Source organism: Dermacentor andersoni, chromosome 11, assembly GCF_023375885.2.
Source record: "Dermacentor andersoni chromosome 11, qqDerAnde1_hic_scaffold, whole genome shotgun sequence".
In the NCBI taxonomy this organism is placed as follows: Eukaryota; Metazoa; Arthropoda; class Arachnida; order Ixodida; family Ixodidae; genus Dermacentor; species Dermacentor andersoni.
Genome location: NC_092824.1, coordinates 36679842 through 36702218, shown reverse-complemented (window position 1 = coordinate 36702218; position 22377 = coordinate 36679842). Strand labels below are relative to the sequence as shown.

The 22377-nt window shown below is 47.8% G+C and overlaps 1 protein-coding gene across 1 annotated transcript in view; it reads left to right on the top strand.

The window, feature by feature from the left end:
- LOC129381610 (uncharacterized) overlaps window positions 1–22377 on the top strand; it is a 63464-nt gene that overhangs the window by 6000 nt on the left and 35087 nt on the right. Inside the window, exons 4-6 of the mRNA XM_055064619.1 lie at window positions 13934–14106; window positions 19203–19362; window positions 20659–20842. Of these exons, the coding sequence (XP_054920594.1) occupies window positions 13934–14106; window positions 19203–19362; window positions 20659–20842 (517 nt within the window). The remainder of the gene's footprint in view (window positions 1–13933; window positions 14107–19202; window positions 19363–20658; window positions 20843–22377) is intronic.

Genomic DNA, 22377 nt, shown 5'->3' with positions numbered 1-22377 from the left:
GCCACCGTTGAGGATAGGCCAGGCCAGAAGCAGCGGGTCTTTATGCGGTCGTAAGTCTTGTGGAAGCCTAAGTGGCCAGCCGATACATCGTCGTGAAGTGCCTCTAATACCCGCAAACGAAGGCAGCGAGGTAGAACTGGGACCCACCGGTGACCTGTTGGGTGGTAAATGTAGCGGTGTAGCACGCCACCTTGAAGGCGGAATTGTCGAAGTTGGCGTCGCAAGCGGCTGTTGGGCGGTTCGGCGAACCCACTAAGGCGATCCATGAGAGCTCGACAGTAGGAGTCGGCCCGCTGAAGCGAGACGAAATCAGAGCGTGATGAAAGCGTAACTTGGTCCAGGGATGTTATCGAGAGTTGGTGAGAGGCAGGCGTAGCATCGGAACGACGTGGTTGGGAAGACGACGGCGCGTTACCTGGAGAGAGTGAGAGTGGGCAGCGAGACAATGCGTCTGCATCATGATGGTGTTTTCCAGACTTGTACGTTATAGTGAAGTCATATTCCTGCAAGCGGAGTATCCAGCGTCCTAAGCGTCCTGACATGTTTTTCATTGATGACAGCCAACACAGAGCATGATGGTCGGTGACGATGGTGAAGTGGCGGCCGTAAAGGTATGGGCGAAATTTCTGAATCGACCAAACGATAGCCAGGCACTCTTGCTCTGTAATGGTGTAGTTCCGCTCAGCTGGAGAAAGTGTTCGGCTGGCATATGCTATGACTTGCTCTTTAGATGCTGTATTACGTTGCAGAAGTACTGCGCCAATACCTTGTGCGCTTGCGTCAGTATGGAGTATGGTGGGGGCACGATTATCGAAGTGGCGAAGCACTGGTCCGGAAGTAAGATGCCGCTTAAGAGCTTGAAAAGCCGACTCGCAGTCGCTAGTCCACGTGAAAGAGGCACCGGTAACCAGTAGCTTGTGTAGAGGAGCTGCTATTGCTGCGAAGTTGCGTATAAACCTACGAAAATATGACGCCAAGCCGAGGAAACTACGTAGATCTTTCTGTTGCTGGGGGCGAGGAAACTGAAGAACGGCACTAATCTTGTCGGGGTCAGGCTGGATGCCATCTTTTGAGACGACGTGACCCAATACTTTTATTGTTTTGGTTGCAAATTTGCATTTTTTTGTATTGATCTGGAGACCAGCATTCGCAAGGCACTTGAGAACTTCGTCTAATCGTTGAAGATGTTGGCTGAAGTCAGACGAAAAGATGACAATATCGTCCAGATAACAGAGGCATGTCTTCCATTTTAGACCACGAAGTACGTTGTCTATCATGCGCTCAAATGTGGCAGGAGCATTGCAAAGGCCAAAAGGCATCACGTTAAATTCATAAAGGCCATCCGGTGTAGCGAATGCGGTCTTTTCTTTGTCAGTCTCGTTCATCGGAATTTGCCAATATCCTGATCGAAGATCAATGCTGGAGAAATACTCCGCCCCTTGTAGTGTGTCCAAAGCGTCGTCAATTCGAGGTATTGGATATACGTCCTTGCGTGTGATCTTATTGAGCGCTCGATAATCCACGCAAAAGCGAACTGAGCCATCTTTCTTCTTTACCAGGACCACGGGAGACGCCCATGGGCTAGATGAAGGTCGTATTATCTTCCGCGCAAGCATGTCAGCGACCTGTTGTTCAATGACCTTTCGTTCGGACGGCGATACACGATAGGGGCGTCGTCGTATTATAGCGGAACCTTCGGTTTCGATATGGTGTGTAGCCGCAGGAGTTTGGCTCAACACAGAGGAACAGCTATCGAAACAGGCTTTGTGTTTTGCCAAGACCACCATTAAGGCTTCGGACTGCGCGGCTGTTAGGTCAGAACCAAGAACGGCTGGAGGAGGGAAAGAATCATCCAAACCTGAGGTTGGTGCTGGCGATGAAGAAGGGCAAAGCGTGACTAGAGAGATTGGTTGAGTGTCGGCGAGGGTTGCCACAGTCATCCCTTTGGGCAGCATCACAGGATCTGGGGTCGTGTTGCAAGCAGACAGAAGGGCGCGGCCGCGTGAAAACCGGACGAGACAGGTGGCAATGAGAATTCCGCGAGAAGTACAGCGGGAAGAAGGGGCGACTAGGGCGTCTCCGTCGGCGATCTGACTGGACGTTACGGCTACAACGTCTTCGTGACCAGGACGCAGGACGTAGTCTGAAGCGAGGACCAAGTTCACGCATGAAAGTGAAGAGTCCGCAACAGGTTCAAGCTCTGTATCTGTGATGTGGACAACTTCTTCTCTACATGAAATGACGGCTGAAGCAGAATGTAGGAAGTCCCAACCAAGTATAAGTTCATGGATACACGTTGGAAGGATGATAAACTCGATGTGGTGGCGTATGCCGTCGATGAGAACACGAGCAGTACACTGTCCGTCAGGGTGAATGAATGCATTATTAGCGCCACGCAAAATAGGTCCAAGATAAGGCGTTTTTACTTTACGGAGCCGGGAACACAGATCACTCCGAAGAACAGAAACGGCGGCACCGGTATCGATGAGAGCTGATGCGGGAACACCTTCGACAGTCACAGAAAGCATGTTGGCCGGGCGAACAGGAGGAATTTTTGAAGACCGATAAGAAGCAGTTTCCCCTCCAAAAACTGCAACAGTCAGTTTTCCGAGTGCTGGTCGACAAAATGGGAAGTGGGACGAAGTGGTGATGTAGAGCGCCGGTAAGGGGATGGAGAACGACGTCTGGCCGAACGGGAACTATGAGGCAGATTGGGAGCAGCTGGTGGAGACGGAGAACGCTGTTGAGGGAATGAGTGCGGTCCGGGATAGTAGTCGTCTGATCGGCGAGTGCGGTCTCTTTCGTGCTCAGCATAGCCTCGCCTTTCATCCTGCTGGCGCCGGCGGCAGAAGCGAGATATATGGCCGCGTATGCCACAGTAAAAACAAACCGGACGAGGTGGACGCCACTGAGGGTACGATGGCGCAGCAAGTGCTCTGGTTCCCATCGAAGCCAAATGGTCATAGGAAACGCCAGTAGGCACGGAAGTCACGGTAGGGGTGGGTAGCGAAACAACATCCGCGTAGGTAGGGGTGGAGCGCGCTACCGGAGCAAGATGCGTCGTGGGTGTAGTCATCGCTGTCAACTCCTGCTTTACGACCTCGCGCAAGTCGAAGGTGGGGGTTGGTGCGCAGGCAGCAGGGGGACGCTTTAGGTCTTGTAGTTGAAGCTCCTCGCGGATGATGGTGCGGATAAGAGCACGTAGATCTGGAGAATGAGCAACCTGAGGATCGCTGCTGTCATGTGGAAGACGAATAGACTGCAGCTCGTCGAGGCGTTGACACGTTGAAGTGATGTCTTGGACAGAAGCCGGATTTTGCACGATTAAGGCGTTGAACGCGACAGGCCCAATGCCTTTTAAGATGTGGCGAACGCGTTCGGCTTCCGTCATGCTAGGATTCGCACGGCGGCACAGAGCCAAGACATCCTCTATGTATGAGGTGTAAGACTCTTGGGGAAGTTGGCGGCGCGTTCCCAGCTTCTGTTTGGCGACTTCTGCACGGCCAGACGAGGAAGCGAAGATTTGCCGCAGCTTCGAGGTAAACGTGGACCAATCCGCGATGTCGGATTCGTGGTTGAAATACCACGTCTTTGCAACACCGGTCAAGTAGAAGGCGACGTGCCTCAATTTCTGGGTGTCGTTCCACTTGTTACAAGAACTCACGCGGTCGTAGTGGTCGATCCAATCGTCTACGTCATCACCGCGGAGTCCCGCAAAGACAGGGGGATCGCGCTGAGGGCTCGTCACAGTCCAAGAGGGCGCCGCAGGTGGGGTCGTCTGTGCGGTAGGGTTTGAGGCGCCGGAAGGGCCGGGGTCGGAAGTGTCCATTGTTGTAGGGGTAGTTGGGTGCAGGCGGCGACCGGAACGGAGCTCCAGGGAGGACGGGAACGCGAGAGGACGTCGGGATCTTGACGTACCTCCACCACTTTATAATACCGAGACCGATCAAGTTGTCCAGCGCTGTTTATTCCACCAAAGGCAACGCCCCCCAGCTCACGCGCGAAGAAGTCGAAGAACAGTGAAGATGATGATGGCTATGTACAAATGAAAACGACGAAGTACGTTAATAGTGCTTACAATATATATATATACGGCAGACTCATCACCGCTGCGGACGGTTACACCGATCACATTCATGCGAGTCGGCAGCACATAAAAATTACTTTCCTAAAAGCGGACAAAATACCCTGCTGACTTCCAGTTAAAGCGCTTATATTTAGTTAAAGTGATTGAATAATGCTCGAGAACGCCTAAGGCGTCAATATTATCGTGAACAAAGCTTTAGAAATCGAGAAATTGAGGTAAATACGGGACACGATTCGGCCACTCGTCCCGCACATTCAAGTACTGGCCCGATGACGTAGGCACTCCTAATTTTAATTCTGTCACTAGTATACTTAGCCTCTCGTAATAAGCAGATATTTGCCTCGCATTAAAAATAGAAGAAAATACTGCTTGTCTAGTTCGCTTTGAAGTTTAGAAAAAAGAACTTATTGGCTTTACCATTGACAACGACGCGGTCGGTCGAAAGGTTTCGTTTTCGCTAGACTGTGCGCCACCCGAGCTTTCGACTTTCAGTAGTTTCGTTATCGCCTGGTGCTGTGCTGGCTTTGTGCGTTCGCAAAACTCGCACAAACTGCAAGTAGCATAGAATACCGCGTCAATATGATATTGCGGGATGCCGGAATGGTCCACTCCATTTGACCAAAAGCAGCTGCAGAGTCCAATCTAACGCTCATTCTTGGCTCGGCTTCTCCATGGCTGCACGTCTGCGTTTTGCGAAAAAAAAAAACCAAAACATAACGCCGTCTGTCTGGCACTGTTTTACTCACCGACGGCAGAAAAGGGCGCTGATATCGTATGCAACGTCACCTCTCTCTCTCTCTCTCTCTCGGGGCCGGGCAATTTGAACTGCGCTAAAGGTATGTGGGCCCTTCATACGCCATTTCCTCTTAAACTAAGCCTTTCTTTTTTTTTTGGCACGAAACAAGTGCTGCATGCGCGGTTTCTTGTATGGTGTCCCTTTAAGACTCGTCGCGCCGGCATGAAATAGACTTCTCGGAACCGATGACAAGGCTCATCCTGCAACTGAATTACACATGTTTCGTCTATGGAAGGTTTTAGCTTCTCTGCGTGCGCATTGCCTGTCAGTGAATCCAGGTAGATGTGTACGGTAGTAACAACGACGGTAGCGACACCACGTGAAGCCTTGTTAAAGCACAACGCGTTCTAACTGTTTTCGCGTTGCATTGATGTCCTATAACAAATAAAATTTTATAGAAGAGGTGCCGCGAGTTAATGATTTCGTCATTGCGGACGTTTTAAACCAGGAGCTAAGCAGAATGCGGTTGGTCAGCTGTCGTAATAGTTCCACAACATGATTGTCTTAAGCTCTGCGCCACAAGATGGCGCCGCGAACGCGGTTACTCACGTCTACGTCATTGGTTGACCCGATATCCAATAGATGGTATTCTCTCAGGCTGAAATGGGAAACCTTTAGCTCGTTCATATACGGATGCCCATTAACGGAACGCCGGAGAGATGGGCCTGAGCAGCAGCGCACATGGCGCCACCTTCTGATGGTGAGACCAACCAGAGCGCACGGAACTATCAAGCCCTGACGACAATAGTCAAGAGAGCAGGGTGATGTACTGTAATAGATGCGTTTGAACAACAACGCACCAAACCATTTCTGTGGTGGCACTTCTTGTACCACTTAGTTACTGGCCTGAAAGCGTTAGAAGTGAGATTATTTTTTATTTTTTTCTTCAATAAGAACTGTCAGATCTCGCCACCACCCCTACCCCTGCTGCTGTCCACGTGTCTGGCCTTTCGGTACTCCGTAAACTGCAATATTGGATATGGGCAACCTGTAACTCCCGAGAAAGCTTTAGCCTGCTAGTGTACGCATTTTCATTTACGGAACACAGGGCTACTGGAGACGTAGGATTGTGCAGCCGCGTTCATGGCGTCAAACTGTGGCGCAGCGTTTAACGAGAAAGAACACTGCTACTAGATCAAGCTTGTCAATATACGCACTGCACTCCACGGAATACAGGGTAACCGGAGAGGTGTGTGGCAGCAGCAAGGCTAAAGTACCGATATACGATGGCACTTTGTCCGACCACCACACATTCGGAGACTTCATCTGTTACATGCGGGTTCTCGTCGAAACATACAAAATAACTGAATGTTAAAAGTTACCTCATTACCCACGCTCTAGAATAGCCGTAAAGTGTACAATAAAACCTGTGCTTTCTCTGATTATGCTCTGCACCAGCAATTCAGCTGTTTAGGCCTACATCGCCGGCCTCCCGGCATTCTGTAAACTGCTGTACGTTTTACAAAAGGAGATCAAAAATCACTGTTATTGCAATGGCCAACCATATTCGACTTCGCTGATGTTGTAAAGCGTCGGCAGAGACATAGTCGTTAACACATGCTGTCTCTTTTTCTTACGCTCCTTCAACGACGACAGAACAGCCACGTGACACAAAAGCATTTCAACTGGTTCGGGTTAGGACACGGTTAGGTTAGGTTAGGTTCGTTAGACAAAGCGTAGCGAGATGTCACTGGTGCGGCAGTTGACGTGTCCGGTTGTTCGTGAAACATGACGCGTACACGGACAAGCTAAGAGTCTAAATTTCTTTGCTGCGTAAAAGAACTGAAATCACGTGATGCCTCCTTATGCCCCAACCACTGGCACGCGCTGGAAAGCTTCGGCGCGCGCCGAAGGGTCAAATGCGTCAAAGCGTCGGTCGGGAACTCGCTGAAGCGGAACGTCGCGCAGCGATTATGTCTACTGCCGATGCTAGAAGTTTGCCGGCGCGCGGCGAAGCTGCGCCGGCGTGCACCAATGAGAGGCTGCGGAGCCTCCGGCTGCTAGGGCTGTAATGGCCGACCGTGCGAAGGCGCCGGCACCGACGATCGTCCGAGTTTTTTGGACGCACGACGCGCGCGACAGTGTTCCTGAAAGACAGTGTTGTAATAGTAGGCCGACAACGACACGACCGACCGACCGACGACCGTGGGTTGTGGCAGTGCGACGTGGATCCGAAGCGACTTCGAACGACGCCGACTAATCCAACCTGCCCACTGGGTTCCGCCGGGCTCGGTACGATCGTCTGCTAAAACAGCCAACCGAATCACGATTGCCGCAACGTCTGTGCTTGTTGTATGTGCATATTGTTGTGCTCAAAACGAATGGAAACACGTTTACGAGCTCCGAAGTCTGGATAATCAACACTCGCCTATCGCCGATGTTGTTTACGTTACGCGTAGGCCTAGCGCGTCCATCGAGTTCGTAACTGGCGAGTGAACGAACTCACCTGAGAAACTCTGTCGAAGGAAATGAATTTTGAGGTCCGTTTGGTGCTGCAGTGATTTAAAATATGGCACTCTTGACTTCGTGTGACCTGTGATGTGGTGAATGAACCGTGTGGAAGTTGGGTTGGTCAACCGCGGCGTGTTTCGTGTGGTGTCGGTTGACTCAAGTTTAACGGGCAAGCTCTGCGCTGTTTCCAGTGGTAAAGATAACTTCCGAAAGCGAAATACACTAGTAGCCGAACTGTTGGAAGTACTTACATAATCAGCCGTGCCGCCTGTTTCAGCTGACACTGCGCTCTTCTATTCGGCATGTGAATCCAGTTCAGTACAAGTTCACTGTACTCATTCACTCACTTCTTTCTAGTGCGTCCGTCTTTTGGGCTAGTTGGGCATAAATCGCTCGTGAAGCAATCAAGAACACTGACGCACTGAAGCATACGTGACAACGCAGTCATGTTTGAGCCTGTGTGTCGTTATAGTTGAGCACTGCAAAGAGAAATTATCTGTTTGCAACGTGTGCCCTGTGTGCAGTGCATAGCAGGACCTGCATCATGCAAGACCTATGCATGTAGCAGCGTATACCACGATTGCTTCGATGCCCGCTTCAGAAGCAGCAAGTACTGAGTCAATGAAACGGTAATTGATTTTTTATCTCACTTTTTGCTTATGGAAAGTGTAGATGGTGTGAGTGCATTGTGGGGAACGTGAAAAGGTGTCATCAGTGTTTTGTGCAGTCAGTATGCTTAAACTGCTGGAATGCCTTCAGCCTCTACTAAAATGTTTCTTGCTGCGATACTATAAATTGTAGTCAGGACAAAGAACTACTCAAAACCAAGTTACTAATGCATCTGCGCAGAATGTGTTTGATTAACAAGTTAACGCTTCCACAACAACAATATGCCGATGCACAGCATACGTGCTTATAATAAATACATTCCGTAAAGGTGAACGACTGGGCCTACAATATCAAACTTTGTAGTAGCACCGTAAAAAGTGCTGCCATGCGTATCAGCTACAACGAAACTGCTGCACGTCCAACCTTCTTCCTTGGAGGCACTTCTATAAAGACTGTTCGGGCCCTTCCCATTCTAGGTGTAGCATTTAGCTGTTCTCTCAACTTTTACGCATATGTCACCAGCACTGTATGTAAGCACCGGCCCTTTCTTGGGTTTGTGTCCCGTGTCTCCCTTCCCTGATGACCTAAGGTTTTCCGAGCACTCTACACTTCTATCATTCTGTCACGACTTGAGTACTGCTCATCAGTATAGTTCCCGTACCAAACTCGCGACGCTAACAAGCTTAAGCTTGTTCAGCGCCGGACAATACGCACCCTTTACTCCCGTCTTTTTGGTTGTCACAAGCTCATGCCAGCCTTCGAGGATTGCCTCAAACCCCTCAAGTAGCACACCCTGCAATACCAACGCAACATTGCACTAGTCTATACTGCAGGGTGTTTGACGTTTCTCTGGACAGCACTAATCTTTCTTCAGTTCGTCTGAACAAGTGGTCAGCACAGCCTGAGCCCTCATCACGCCTCTATGGCCCGACACCACAACTCCATGATTATATCTGGCATGCAGAGCTTTCTCTCCACCCCACTGGCGATTTGGATTCTCCTTCCTTGGAACCAGACTTCATTGGCACTCCTGTGTGTTGTGCACCTGTCGAATGTGTGCGTGTGTGCCGTGCTGTGTTATTGAGCAAGTGTGTGTGCACGTGGAGGGGAAGGAAGTGTCTTCTGCATCCTGCAAATTCCTGCTTTAGATGGCTGGTTATCAGATGCTCTAACATACAGGCATCAGCCTTCTTTTTAGTCTAGTGTGCCAAGTTACCACTAAGATTATTATTATTATTATTATTATTATTATTATTATTATTATTATTATTATTATTATTATTATTATTAGAATCATCACTTTGACCACATTGATTGTGTTGAAGCCAGCGTGACATATAATTCAAAATATTTCTGGAGCTTTGTGGGCTCTCTCTTCTAAAAGGAGTGCCGAAGATGTACGTCTTCTTCATGAACATAGTGGTGTTGTATCGAACACTGCTGATGCCTTTGCAGAACATTTCTGTTTGCTATATGGTGTGAAATATGCTTCAAGTAACCTTCCTTCTCAGTCTGGCGCAGTGTATGCTAACAGTCAATGAAAACCTCATTTCCAAGTATATGAAGTGCCTTAAACTATCCCTTTCTTGTGGTGTTGATGGTATTTCCTCCACAGAGCTTAACCCTTTGAGACGCTGTCTACACAATTGGGCACAGCAGGAGCGTGCATCAATAGCAAAAGCACTGATGAAAGTAATGGTATTTAAAATGTGTTTCATACATCTTGAAACACTTATTATTGGAACTGTGCTGCAATTTTGAATAATGTGCAGAATGTTTTAACAAAATGAGTGGGAAGGTAGACGGCTGGGTGTTGTTACTCTGTGTCAGTATGTTGTATGTAGCGAGTTCACTTCTTTCATTGTTTTTTACAATGTCGTGCACCAGGCATAATTGTCAAGTGGCTGGATAAGTGCTTTTCAAGCTTTTCAAAATACGAAATAGTACATGTTTTCATATTTTGTGTTCCTGTAGTGAGTTTTCGCATGGAGTCGAAATTTTGTAAACTTGACAAAACTCGCTAAACAATTGAAAATTCTTAATATTCGCTGCAGCTGTACACTTTCTACGATTCTGAGGATGCAAGAGATGTGGTGAAAGCAACTTTTCAATCAACGGGATAAAGTAGTGTATGAAAGGGTTAAGACGTATGGAAGCATACTTGTTCGTCGTTCTCACAAGCATCTTCAATAGTTCCCTAAAGTCTAGTACCTTTTGTAGCACTTGGAAGGTAGCATGAACATTGCCCATGCACAAATCAGGTGCTAGATGTGCAGTTACTAACTGCCGACCTATATCTATCCTCTTCAGTGCGTCAGGTGTTCGAATCGATATGGGATTCCTCGCTTTCTGTTAGTGCTAAGAGCATTTTAATAAATGAACAGCATGACTTTGTGTGCCGACATTTCAGACTTTCAGATTATTTCAGACTGTCAACAGTGTTCACCCCTGCATCGACTTCCAAAAAGACATTTTTTCACTCTCAAACTGGTGCAGAAGCAATAAGTACTCTTAAATGCTTCCAACACTATGGCATTAAGTTATATGCACAAAACGCACCATGTGAAATTTTGATACACCCTACGTGATGCTCCACTCCTTAGGGTCGATGAAATGAAAGATCTTGGTGTGTAATTCGACAAAATGCTAAGCTTCTCTTCACATAGATAATTACACAAGATGCCCTTCACGCTCTTGGAATTGCATGCCGTATATTGCATGATTTCCACTCACCTGTTGTGTTTCTGAAATTCTGCTGTGTGCCTCCAACTACTAGAGTATGCCTCTGTAGGAGGGGGGTGCAATGAGCAAATCTAATTCTGACCTCATTGAACGCATCCAGAATAAATTGATATCTATTTTAAAGCACCACTTTTGCCATTATGGCGACCACAGTTGAGCCTTCTCAAATATACTTCAACTCGCACCTCTAGATTCAAGTCTTAATTAATCGCACCTTTTGTTCCTGTATAAGGTGGTCCATGACATTATACATTCCTTAAAGCTTCTTGATTATATGCATTTGTTTGTGCCGCAACAGTATAACAGGTAGCATTCCACATTCGTTGCCTGGGTTTGTTACAAGATGGTGCTAATAAGACTCGACTCCAAAACATACTTCAGAGTTCATTTCCTGTGTATTGTGTATCTGTAGATAATCACATAGGATTAACTCCCTTTTACTTTTCCGCATTTCCGTTTTTCCCTATTTGTTTCTCTATCTTCCATTTTTTTGTCTACTACATTCATGTTTTCTCTACATTTTGTCTCACATAGTGCTGGTTAAGTGCACCAGTACAAAAGCTCTCTAGCTGTTCCTGGGCACTACAATAAAAATTTGAATGATTGATTATTATCGTAGTATAAAACTGTGCTATTTAAGTATGTGCTAGTATACTATTTTAGTGCAGTAGCTTTCGTGCAATTAAAAAAAGGGCATGAATTAAGAAGAGAGTGAGAAACGTAAGCGGCACAGCACTGTTTCCTCATTTCGCAGAAGACCTGGTAACAGCCGCAGTTGCATAGAGAGATCGAGGGAATGCAATCGATGTTGAGTGAATTCACGTGTGTGCCACTTTTCCAATGTCAAAAGAGTGCGCTAGCTTGCCTAAGTGTTGGGCTGCGTCGGTCCGCGATAAAGGTATAGAAACAAGGGTTGCTCCTTCGTGGGCTTTCCTAGCAGCTTCGTCAGCGAGGTCATTGCCGGAGATACCGCAATGGCCAGGCAGCCACTGAAACACGACGTCGTGTCCTTTCTTGATCACGTGATGGTGCATTTCTCGTATCTTCGACACGAGTTGTTCACATGACCCGCGACGAAGAGATGACAGAAGACATTGTAAGGCCGCCTTTGAATCGCAGAATATTGCCCACCGATTAGCCGGTTGGTTATTAATATAATCAACGGCACCTCGGAGGGCAACAAGCTCCAAACTGGTCGATGTTGTCAAGTGAGAAATATTGTATTGGATGCTTAGTGATCATGATGGTATAACCACTGCGCTGGTGGAGCTGGTCTGAGTGGAAGAACCATCCGTATATATGTGGACTCGATCAAAGTAGAAAGTGTGCAAATAATCCAGAGCTGCTTGCTTCAAGGCCAAGGTAGGCAGGACGGTCTTCTTTCTTATCCCTGGAACCGTAAGACGCACTTGAGGTTGCTTTAAACACCACAAAGCTGAGGTTGAACGTGCTGAGGGTGTGAAGCCCGATGGTAAGGAGGCACAATGGATGCTGACCTTGTTGGAGAAGGACGCCTGTGGTCGTCGTTCTGGCATGAATTAAGAAAGTGCAATAATATGCTATGTGCCTGATCATATGCATTGGGCTATTAATTTCTTCTGAGTTTTAATAATGGCTGGCTACTGTATGCAGTGTTGTGCAAAAAAATAGTATGCCACAGCAATTATTGCGTGCCTCGCAGAACAAATTGAATATATCTTTCTCAGTCAAAACATCATAGCAGGCTGAAAACAATAAACTGCAATTTTTCTTTTTGTGTTGACGAAGTGTATAAATTGTGAATAAACCTGTTTATATATTTCTTATACTATGCAAATGAGCTGCTCCCATACATTCGAATAAGTGCTTCAATAGTACGACTTGGCAAAGGGCAACGAAAGACTCCTATTAAAACCCTCTAATTCTCAAGCTTTTATTATCTGACGGTATGTCATTTCATTAATGTAAAGAAGGGCAAACTTGATATGTGGAAACCAGTTACAATGGAACATGGCCCTTACACTGTGAAAATGTTTTGTAGCAACACACTCAATGTGAAGGCCTCTGGATGCGATGTTGATGCATCAAAACAACCTAGAATAATAGAGGTGCTCCATGGGCTAGATTTGGCAGAATCAAGAATTGGGGGGAGACAAGATACGAATTACATACATTTTAGCTATTCTAGTTTTTTTTTTCTGTGAGTGCTACAGGTGTTTCAATTCGTTTGTGCTGATTTTCTCAGAACCCACTTTTTCGCGGTTCTTTCATGTACCAAGAAGCATAATTATATTGACACGGATGCTTTATCTGTGTCCGGTTACCGTATTTCACCGGCTAAAAGATGTTAAACGTTATCGCTCGCTGCACGATGCGCCTGAACGTATCGGAAGTTTCGCGAATGTTATCGATGGTTCTGTCTGTCTTCGACGAACCTTGCTAATCTGATTGCATACGCGACACGAATTGTGTTATAGTTTCTGGAAGGCGCGCGGGCACCAGCGAATAGGCTGTAATTTTCGACGACTGCCGTAAGCAAACCGACGCGCTTGACCCGCAGATGAGATTTTCGGCGATTGCCGACATTGCTCGCCGCTGTCGTTGAGATTGAGCCGGCACTATTTATTTACCGTCACTACTACGTGGCAATATTTCCAACACAGATTTTTTTCAGTTATACATTGCACGCCTAATTCTTACATAGTTGGCTGTGCAATAAGCTACCAAAAAATGAAATGGTGCAACAGTTTTTGATATATGGCATCGTCGTGCAGGTGTTTGCAAAGCGATCTTGCAGGCAGACGACGCGCGAGCGCTGATGTCGATATTTTGTACACTATTGTTACTTCAAAAATAAAAAACTGTTGCGGCAGGTGTATATTCATTATTCAAACGTGTTTTTTTATATCTAAAAGCACATACAGATCACTAACTTATTGTTTCAAGCTTAGTTTACAGCAGGCTGTTTTAGGCCGGACTTTGACGGATGAAGACGGAATAGTCCAGCAACAGTGCGCCGCAGCCGAGGAGCGAGCTTCGGCGCGCGTCGGAGCTTGTCTCCAGTGGTTGCGCGCCGTTTCCCTCCAGCCGAAGCGAAGCGACGCATTCGCTTGCCAGCGCGCGCCGAAGCTTTCGGCGCGTGCCAGTGGTTGGGGCATTAGGGCTTCTGGCAATGGGCGGCGAGTGCCTCTTTGTTCTCCCGAACGCCCTGCTTGCGAAACCCGACCAACGACTGGATGACGTAACCGTGACGTCCCTTGTGGCTACAGGTACCTGGACCGCTACCAAGGCTGCGTCGACACGGCGCTTCGCGGTGCCCGGGAAGATTCGGAACTCGTGACGCACATGGAGTACTTTGTCGGAGCACTTACGCGGAAGTACCGAGCGATATGCTACGCCGGGACCAAGCTCACGACGCCTAAAGTTGCCAAGCGTCCTCAGGGTAAGCCTCGTTCATCCCGCTGCACAGTCTACTTTGAAAGTGAATTCCGGGTGTCCGAGATAATGCGACTTAAACGATTATTGAGCAGCGTTATTGAGAAAGTGACCTAGAGGATTCGATAGACTTTTACAGATTAATTAATTAAATTATGGGGTTTTATGTTCCAAAACCACTTTCTCATTATGAGGCACGCCGTAGTGGAGGACTCCGGAAATTTTGACCACCTGGGGTTCTTTAACGTGCACCTAAATCTAAGTACACGGGGGTTTTCGCATTTCACCCCCATCGAAATACGGCTGCCGTGGCCGGCATTCGATCCCGCGACGTCGTGCTCAGCAGCCCAACACCATAGCCACTGAGCAACCACGGCGGGTACTTTTACAGGTCGAAAATGAGTCAGCAGGCCTTCGGGTAAAGCCTGAGCAACATTATGCGTGAACCATACTGTAAGGGCGAACTGGAAGTGGTACTATAGGGGTGGAAAGACAGAGGAGTGGTGTGCGTACAGTCGTCAGCTTCATATTATCATTATTTAGAAGCATCCAATAGAATTTATTGGAACTTATTGGCAATTAAACGTCCAACATTGCCAGAGCTTTGGAGCAGCAGAAGTCTGACAGCTGCCTCGTGGACAGGATAATTATAAACTTTATGACGATCTGGAAAATCAGTTCCGTGGAAGCACGCATGGTGGAGAAAGATTCATGAAAGCCTTCGTGCTGTACAGTGGGCGGCTTGACAATTCTACCGTTTTCGAAACGTTGTCCTAATTTGTGGATTTCTGCAGAAGAGATCTGCCATAGTCGCTATCCCTACGCTTCCAAAAGTCGAATAGTTGGGCGTCTCTCTGCGATCTGCTAGCCTGCTGTTTAGCCTAGTAGGTAGAGCAACTGTTTCGGAAAGGCGCTGCCCCATTTTTAACTCCTAAGCTAACACGATTTTTTTAAAACTGCGAAGCGTTTTTTTTTTCTACTGAGAAACTCGCATTGGTTTCTTTTCTAGTTCAGTGGTATAGCCAGTTCGATGTCGACTTTATCTCTTGTGAGTATTTTTGGTGATCCAAGCAGCAGCTCGCAGACTTTTGACAACGGCTGCACGAACTACTCCGCCTCCCTAATATCTACGTTGCAGCAATATTTGACACGAGTGGCTAGAACTAGGGACTTCTAACATTTCCTTGGATTACTGAAAAGCATTACGGCCAGGCTGTCACATAATAATGCGTAATCGTGAAATTACGCCTCTGAAATTGCAAAACGTCGGGCCTTACCATGAGAACTAGGACACTTGGTAAGCCGGCAAACACGCATCAAGGATGGGTGGCGACGTTTCGTTACCTTGAAGTTCCCTCTCGCAGTGACGTCATGGATTATGACGGTGTCTGCTATAGCAGAGGTTCCCAAATTTTCTGGCATTGGGAACCATCCCCCCTCCCCTCCTTCCTTCCCAGAGTGCTGCGGAAATCCATCACCAATTCTTTTTCTCACTGATGTGCTTATTCATGACCCCGCGATTATGGTTGCGATGAATTAATTGAAATGAGAAGAAAATAGGTGCACATATTGTCAGATCATATAAACAGGGTAATAATCCACCGCAGGGAGGAGGGGGTCGGATTTGTTTTGACCACTCGTGGAACCCTAAAATGCCGTTGGCGGACGCCCAGGGTTTCCTGAGACACAAATCAAATCAAATCAAATTATTTTCTAGTATACATGATGAATGGGCATTTGGGGCTAAAATCAACATAGGTAGGTTGACGGGTCCCAAGAGACTTTATAAGGCAAAAAGAATCAGAGTGTGCACAAATTGCGACAGTACAATATTCTTACGATACAACAGGCGCTTAGAAGACATGGCGAAAAGGAAGACGAAGATGGGCATATGGGTTTGGCACGAACTGGTTTCCATCTTGGTCTCTGGCTACGCTGCTCTTGTAAACACATTGTAATTAGTTCTTTTGTTTGTGTCTCACCGTAGACCATATCAAGCATCTCTGTCGGAACGTCAGATAACTCATCCTCAGATTAACCAGATGTTCGATAAAAACATCACTGAACCTTCTTCTAGTCCGTGGGCGTCACCGGTATTAATTAACCAATTAATTAATTAATTAATTAATAATTAACTAATTAATTTAGCATTCCCTCAGGGCCATTACGGCATTATAAAGGGGAGTGGTTACAAGCAAAACAGGTCAATTCAACGGTAATGTTGCTTAAGGAGGAGGACGGGACATGGCGCTTGCGTGTGGATTACCTCCATCTGAACAAGTTCACTAAGAAAGACGTCTACCCGGTGCCATGAATCGACGACGCCCTTGACTGTCTCTACGGTGCCAGCTAGTGCTTCTCTATTGACCTGCGACCTGGATACTGGCAGATCACGGTCGACGATATGGACAGAGAAAAGTACGCATTTATAACACACGATTGTCTTTTCCAGTTCAAAGGATGTCATTTGTATTACGTAAAGCGACGCCCATTTCTGAGCATATGATGGATTCCTTGCTTCAGGGTTTCAAATGGTCCACATGCCTGTGCTACCTCGAAGACGTTATTGTATTTTCACCAACATTTGATACTAACGTTGAACGCCTGTCACCCATACTTGTTGTTTTTCGTAAGAGCAGGCAACAACTCAACTTATTGAAATTTCATTTCGGCCACTGCCAAATTACGGTTTTGGGCCATCTGGTCGATGCTTCTGGAGTACAACCTGACCCCGACCAAATTCGTGGCGTCCGAGACTTTCCAGTTCCGAAGTCAGCCACAGATGTTCACAGTTTTGCTGTGCTGTGTTCTTACTTCCGCCGCTTTGTACTAGATTTTGCCGCTATTTCTCGGCCTCTCACTGAACTTTTGAAGGAAGGCGTACACTTCTCATGGGAACCTCCGTAATCTGCCGATTTCTCTCGTCTCAACACGCATTTGATCTCACCACCGATTGTCGCCCACTTCGACCCTTATGTCCCAGCAGAATTGCATACAGATGCCAGTGGTCGTGGTGTAGGCGCTGTACTAGCCCAGCGTCAGCGTGGCCACGATCGCGTTGTCGATTACGCCAGCACACCACCACCAAAGCGCAACTATTCTATTACGGAACGGGAATGCCTTACTGTGGTATGGGTGGTTGCCAAGTTCCATCCTTACCTTTACGGCCGTCCCTTTTTGTAGTAACTGACAATCATGCTCTCTACACTGGCTTTCCTCCCTAAAGGATCCCACGGACCGGCTTTGTCGTTGGGCTTTGAGGCTCCGAGAGTTTTCAGGCTCTGTGATTCACGAGTTCGGACGCCTGCACAAAGACGCGTATAGGTGGTCGCTTTGCCCCGCCGACAGATCTGGCGACCCCGACACCGAGAATGCTTCTTGTGTTTTCTCCGTGTCGCAGCTCCTCCGTATCGCCGACGAGCAACGTCGTGATGCCTCACTCACAGCGCTCATCGATCGTTTTGTATCCACGCCCGACGACTCTTCCTTGCGCCTCTTAGTTCTCCAGGATGGTACTTTGCACTGTCGTAGTATTCATCCCGAAGGCCCCGATCTCCTTCTTGTAATTCCAAAACACCTCTGTTTGACCGTTCTAGGGCAACATTACGACGCGGTCGCCGCTGGACATCTCGGCGTCTCTCCAACCTACGATAGAGTACGCCGCCGCTTCTTCTGCCCCGGTTTTGCAAATTCTGTGCGACGTTACATTGCAGTTTGTGAGCCACGTCAACGCTGCAAGAAGTCATCCCTGCTTCCCGCTGGTTACATTCAGCCACTTTAAATCCTGGTAGAGCCATTCGCTCGTCTTGGCTTCGACCTCTTGGGCCATTTTCCGCTATCTGCGACAGGGAACAAGTGGGTTGCTGACGCAGTTGACTACGCGACCAGATACGCCATCACGCGCACTCTTCGAACCAGCTGCACAACTGATCTGGCAGATTTACTGCTACACGACGTCATCTTGGTGCATGAAGCTCCCCGTCAAGTACTCATAAACCGAGGCCGTGCATTCTTGTCCAAGGTCATTGATGGCATCATGCGAGTCTGCACTATCCAGCATCAGTTTACCACCTCCTACCATCCGCGAACCACCAACCTGACCAAGCGATTGAACCGGAACCTCACATATATGCTGGCGAAATACGTTTCAACTTGATCAACTGCCCCCAAGGCACTACTAAAAAAGTTAATCAGTGATTTTTTTTTAATTTTTCTTCGGAAGCTCACGTTATTAGCGCCAAGGTATGTCTGCCTCGCCTAGGAACTCCTCTGCAAAAACGCCACCTTCGCTGCGCTTATCGTTTGTTTTTAAATTTAAAGAATCTGTATTTGTTTAAAAAAAGGCACCCTGTATGTCCGTGTAATTGACATGAGTAATTGTCCGAGTAAGTAACATGAAGTCACCAACAAACGGAAAGTGAGCCCGAGTAGAGACACACGATCTATGGCTCCAAAGCGATTTCAGGAACTTTGACTCCCTCTCGCCACCCGTCCATAGTTTACTGCGTTTCTTTCTCGCTTGCCAAGCCTTCTCAGCAGGGTAGAGGAGTGAGAGAAAACTGTTGTCTGAACATTTTCTTGTGGAGGAAACGTTATGCGGGAAAAAAGAAATGGCTCAATTAATGTCGCATAACGCCACTTTAAGCCGCAAACTAAACACATCTTCGACGAATTGTAAGCGTGGCTCCCCATCGGCGTCCGCACGCCTGTTTGAAATGAAACGACTAGCGTGCGGATAATTTATGCATAAAGTACACCGGGAAGTAAGTTAGCTACTGAAGTGAAAATACGATCGCATTTAAGCCACGGGAGTATGGCCATCGCGCAACGCCAACTGTACACTTTGACTTCCGTCGATGACACCACGCCCATTAATGCGACGAAAGAACGGGCACCACGTGGTAGGCGCTTTACAGTTGTATGCGTCATCTGTCTCTCGTTTGTTTTTGTTTCTTTCGCCACGGGCAGAGTTCGGCTATAGACAATCACGGAGGTTGAAAATTAAAGGGCAGAGTCGCACACTGCAAGTCAATCTTTCCGAAGCGTTTGAAGATTTAAGCGATTCGAGAAAGCGTCTTTTAACGAAGATGCCAACCCTCGCAGTGAAGCTCCTCCGCGCGCTGTCCGGGTTCGAGAATAGCAGCACGTCCGAACCCGAGGTCAAGGAATGCGACTTACACGCCAACACGGCACTCTTCTTTGCCTGCGGTCTGCGGTTCAACGAAATCGTGAGCTACAACCCGCCGAAGGAAAAGGTCTGCATGTGGGTATTCTCGTGTCTTTGTTTTTTTCGCTCCTTGCACTGCGCATGGACAACTGTCTATGAGTCAGCCTACATAACCCCGGCATGTGAAATTGCGAGCGACTCCGCAGTCCTGTATGTATCCACCTTAGTCTGGATGAGCCCGAGAGTGTCCGAGCGGCTGTGAGAATAGTTCAGATGAATTGAAATAAGTCCGAATGGGCCTCCGTCTGAATGAGTTGGGCCGAGTCAACTGACATGCTGTCTCGTAACAAGCTGCTTCAGTACGTCGAAAAATGTAGTGGCACCTTATGTTTAGTTCATCGTCGTTACAGCCTCGCTCTGTGTGACCACTACATCTTGGAAATGTTGGTTATATCTGAAGTCCACTTTCTGTTTATCAGAATGACCATGATTGCGTTCAGAAAAGTATGGCACGTAGTCGTTCTTGTATGGGTCCCCTCCTTAGCGAAATGTCCTGCTCATCGTAACATTGTCCTGTCAAGAAGGCTTTCGGAATCATTGACCGTTAAAATGCATCAATTTGTAGATTACTCTTCACTAATAGTTAACTGTTGTGATGACGAGGATGTTCAGTCTAATATTGTGTCCACCCTAATAAATGTTCTCAGCCGTTGCAGCTGGCACATCAATTGCCTGATGATTATACCTTGGCTAAAACTGTTGATTTTCTGCAATGGTTTCAGTGTTGTGCACAAGCCAGAAAATGGGAAACCTCCGATGCCTAAAAACTCGACGTGTTCAAAGTTTGTTCAGAGCATATTGCCAGAAAGCTACACTTGGCCAGCACTGGCTGATCCATGCGTCACTTATCTATGGCACAGCGTGAGCATAGATCGTTGCCACGCGACTGGCCACTCGAGGCACCTTGCGTGTATTCGCGGGCTTATTTCACGCTCGGAAAAACACTTCTATGTAGCAGGCATTGAACAACAGAAAGCTGTACTGGCAGATTTTCATGTTGCTCCAAATTTTCTCATTGACATATTTCACCTCATAATAATATTTTGGGCTGTTGATTAATTAATTAGGACTAATTATGGGATTATGCGGAATGCAAAAAAAAAAATCTGAGTATCTCTAAGCGACGGCGAACATTGTCTTGGTTCTGTCCAACTACGTGGCATTTTGCATATTTTTAAGTCTTGGTGCATGGTAGTTGGGACACCTTGTATACGCCATACGGGAAAGTGGAGGGTAACCCGCCAAGGAAGTCATTGTGTTCAAAAGCAACCTACTTAATACGTGCGTTTCCTGAACGACGGCACTGGACACGGCGCCTCCTTTCGGTTCCAGGGGCTACTACCAGTTCGACAAGTGCACAAAGGGCGTGCAGTGCCAGTCCCTGTCCGACTTCAACACGCACTCGATGCACGTGCGAGACGTGCTGCTGCAGCCGTACGAGCCGTACTGCCACGGCTTCGTGCCACGCACCGTGGACGAGATTATCGTACAAGAGCCCGATGTCGTCTATACGAAGGTAATTTACGCAGTCACCGCTCGGCAGTCCAGTCGAACGTCGTTCTGCTCCTTCTCGTTCGTCCTTCTTCTTGTGCGTCCTAGTGCGTATCACTTCCCCGTTCGCGGCCGATGTCCACCGGCTGAGCGAGTCAGAAAAACGACGGTTCTGAGGCTTGATGCACGCGACGTGAGTCAGCAGTGTCCTTATGAGGAAAATAGAGCAGGACAATGCGAGGGGAAGAAACGGAACGGGGCCGTTCTTTTTTTGTCCTCGTCTCGTGTCGCGCCACTGTCTTCGTAATGCATCGTTACCAACTATAGGCAGGTTGTCGGTGTTATTAGATGTGTTTTGCTCGAGTGGCGACCAGTATTTGTGAGACGAGAGGTTACATACGTTACGTCACTGAAGTAGTCGAGAATGACGAGGGAACCGAAGTAGTGGGCCACGAACTGGTGGTACAAGCCGCGCTTGCGAATGGGCGTCTAGAGCCACGCGAGATCCCTATTTAGCTTAAGAATCGCGGTGATGGCAGACGTTCAAGGGAATTTTCGAACGCTGTTGACATGTCAGAGTGCGGAGACGGGTGATGCGACTGGCTCTCGCCTGTGCAGCTATGTAAGCTATAGAAGTTAACACTTCTTCCGCGTCTTCTTTCTTTGCCTTTTTTTTTTGTGCGTGCGTGCGTACGCGTGCGCGTGGGAGTACACTTGTGCATGTGCGTGTGTGCGTGCGTGTGCGTGTGTTCGTGTGCGCATGTGTGCACGTGCTTGTGCATGTGTATGTGCGTGCGTGCGTGTGCGTGTGTTCGTGTGCGCATGTGTGCACGTGTTTGTGCATGTGTATGCGCATGTGTGTGTGCGCGTGTGCGCGCGTGTGTGTGTGTGTGTGTGTGTGTGTGTGTGTGTGCGTGTGTGTGTGTGGGAGAGAGATAGGGGGGATACAAACGGTGATCGTCATTCTGTTCGTAAAGTGGTGAATTCAGGAAACGGAGGTCAAATGGCACCGAGATACTCGTCGAAAATCACCCATCTGTCATCGGTACAGGAAGGTGTGACAGACAGTCGGCGTCCGCGTGGCCGTTACCGCTCTTCTAGCATGCCGCAAAGTCAACCTCTCGCAAATGCCAAAGGAGTCTTCAAGGCAAGTCAAGCAGCAAAGAGAGGGATGATTGGTAATGACTGAGAACTGACGGCTGCAGACGTAAATATGAAACTTGTCAACGCCGAAAATGACTACGAGATGCTCTGTAAAGTTACGCCTCGACTTGCTCAAATAACTTGCTGAATTCCAGAGGCAAGAAATGTCCGATATCTCTGCTATCGCCGCAAAACATTATAGACTCGTACCGGTTGACGGAACGGCTACGTTTGCTCTTGATAATACGGGCGCAGCAGTTAGTGTTTACGTGATCTCTATACAATCTCTATACAATCGCGCTTCTTGTGCTGTCTTCCTGCTACCCGCCGTGGTTGCTTAGTGGCTATGGTGTTAAGCAGCTACGCACGAGATCGCGGGATTGAATCCCAGCCACGGCGGCCGCATTTAAATGGGGG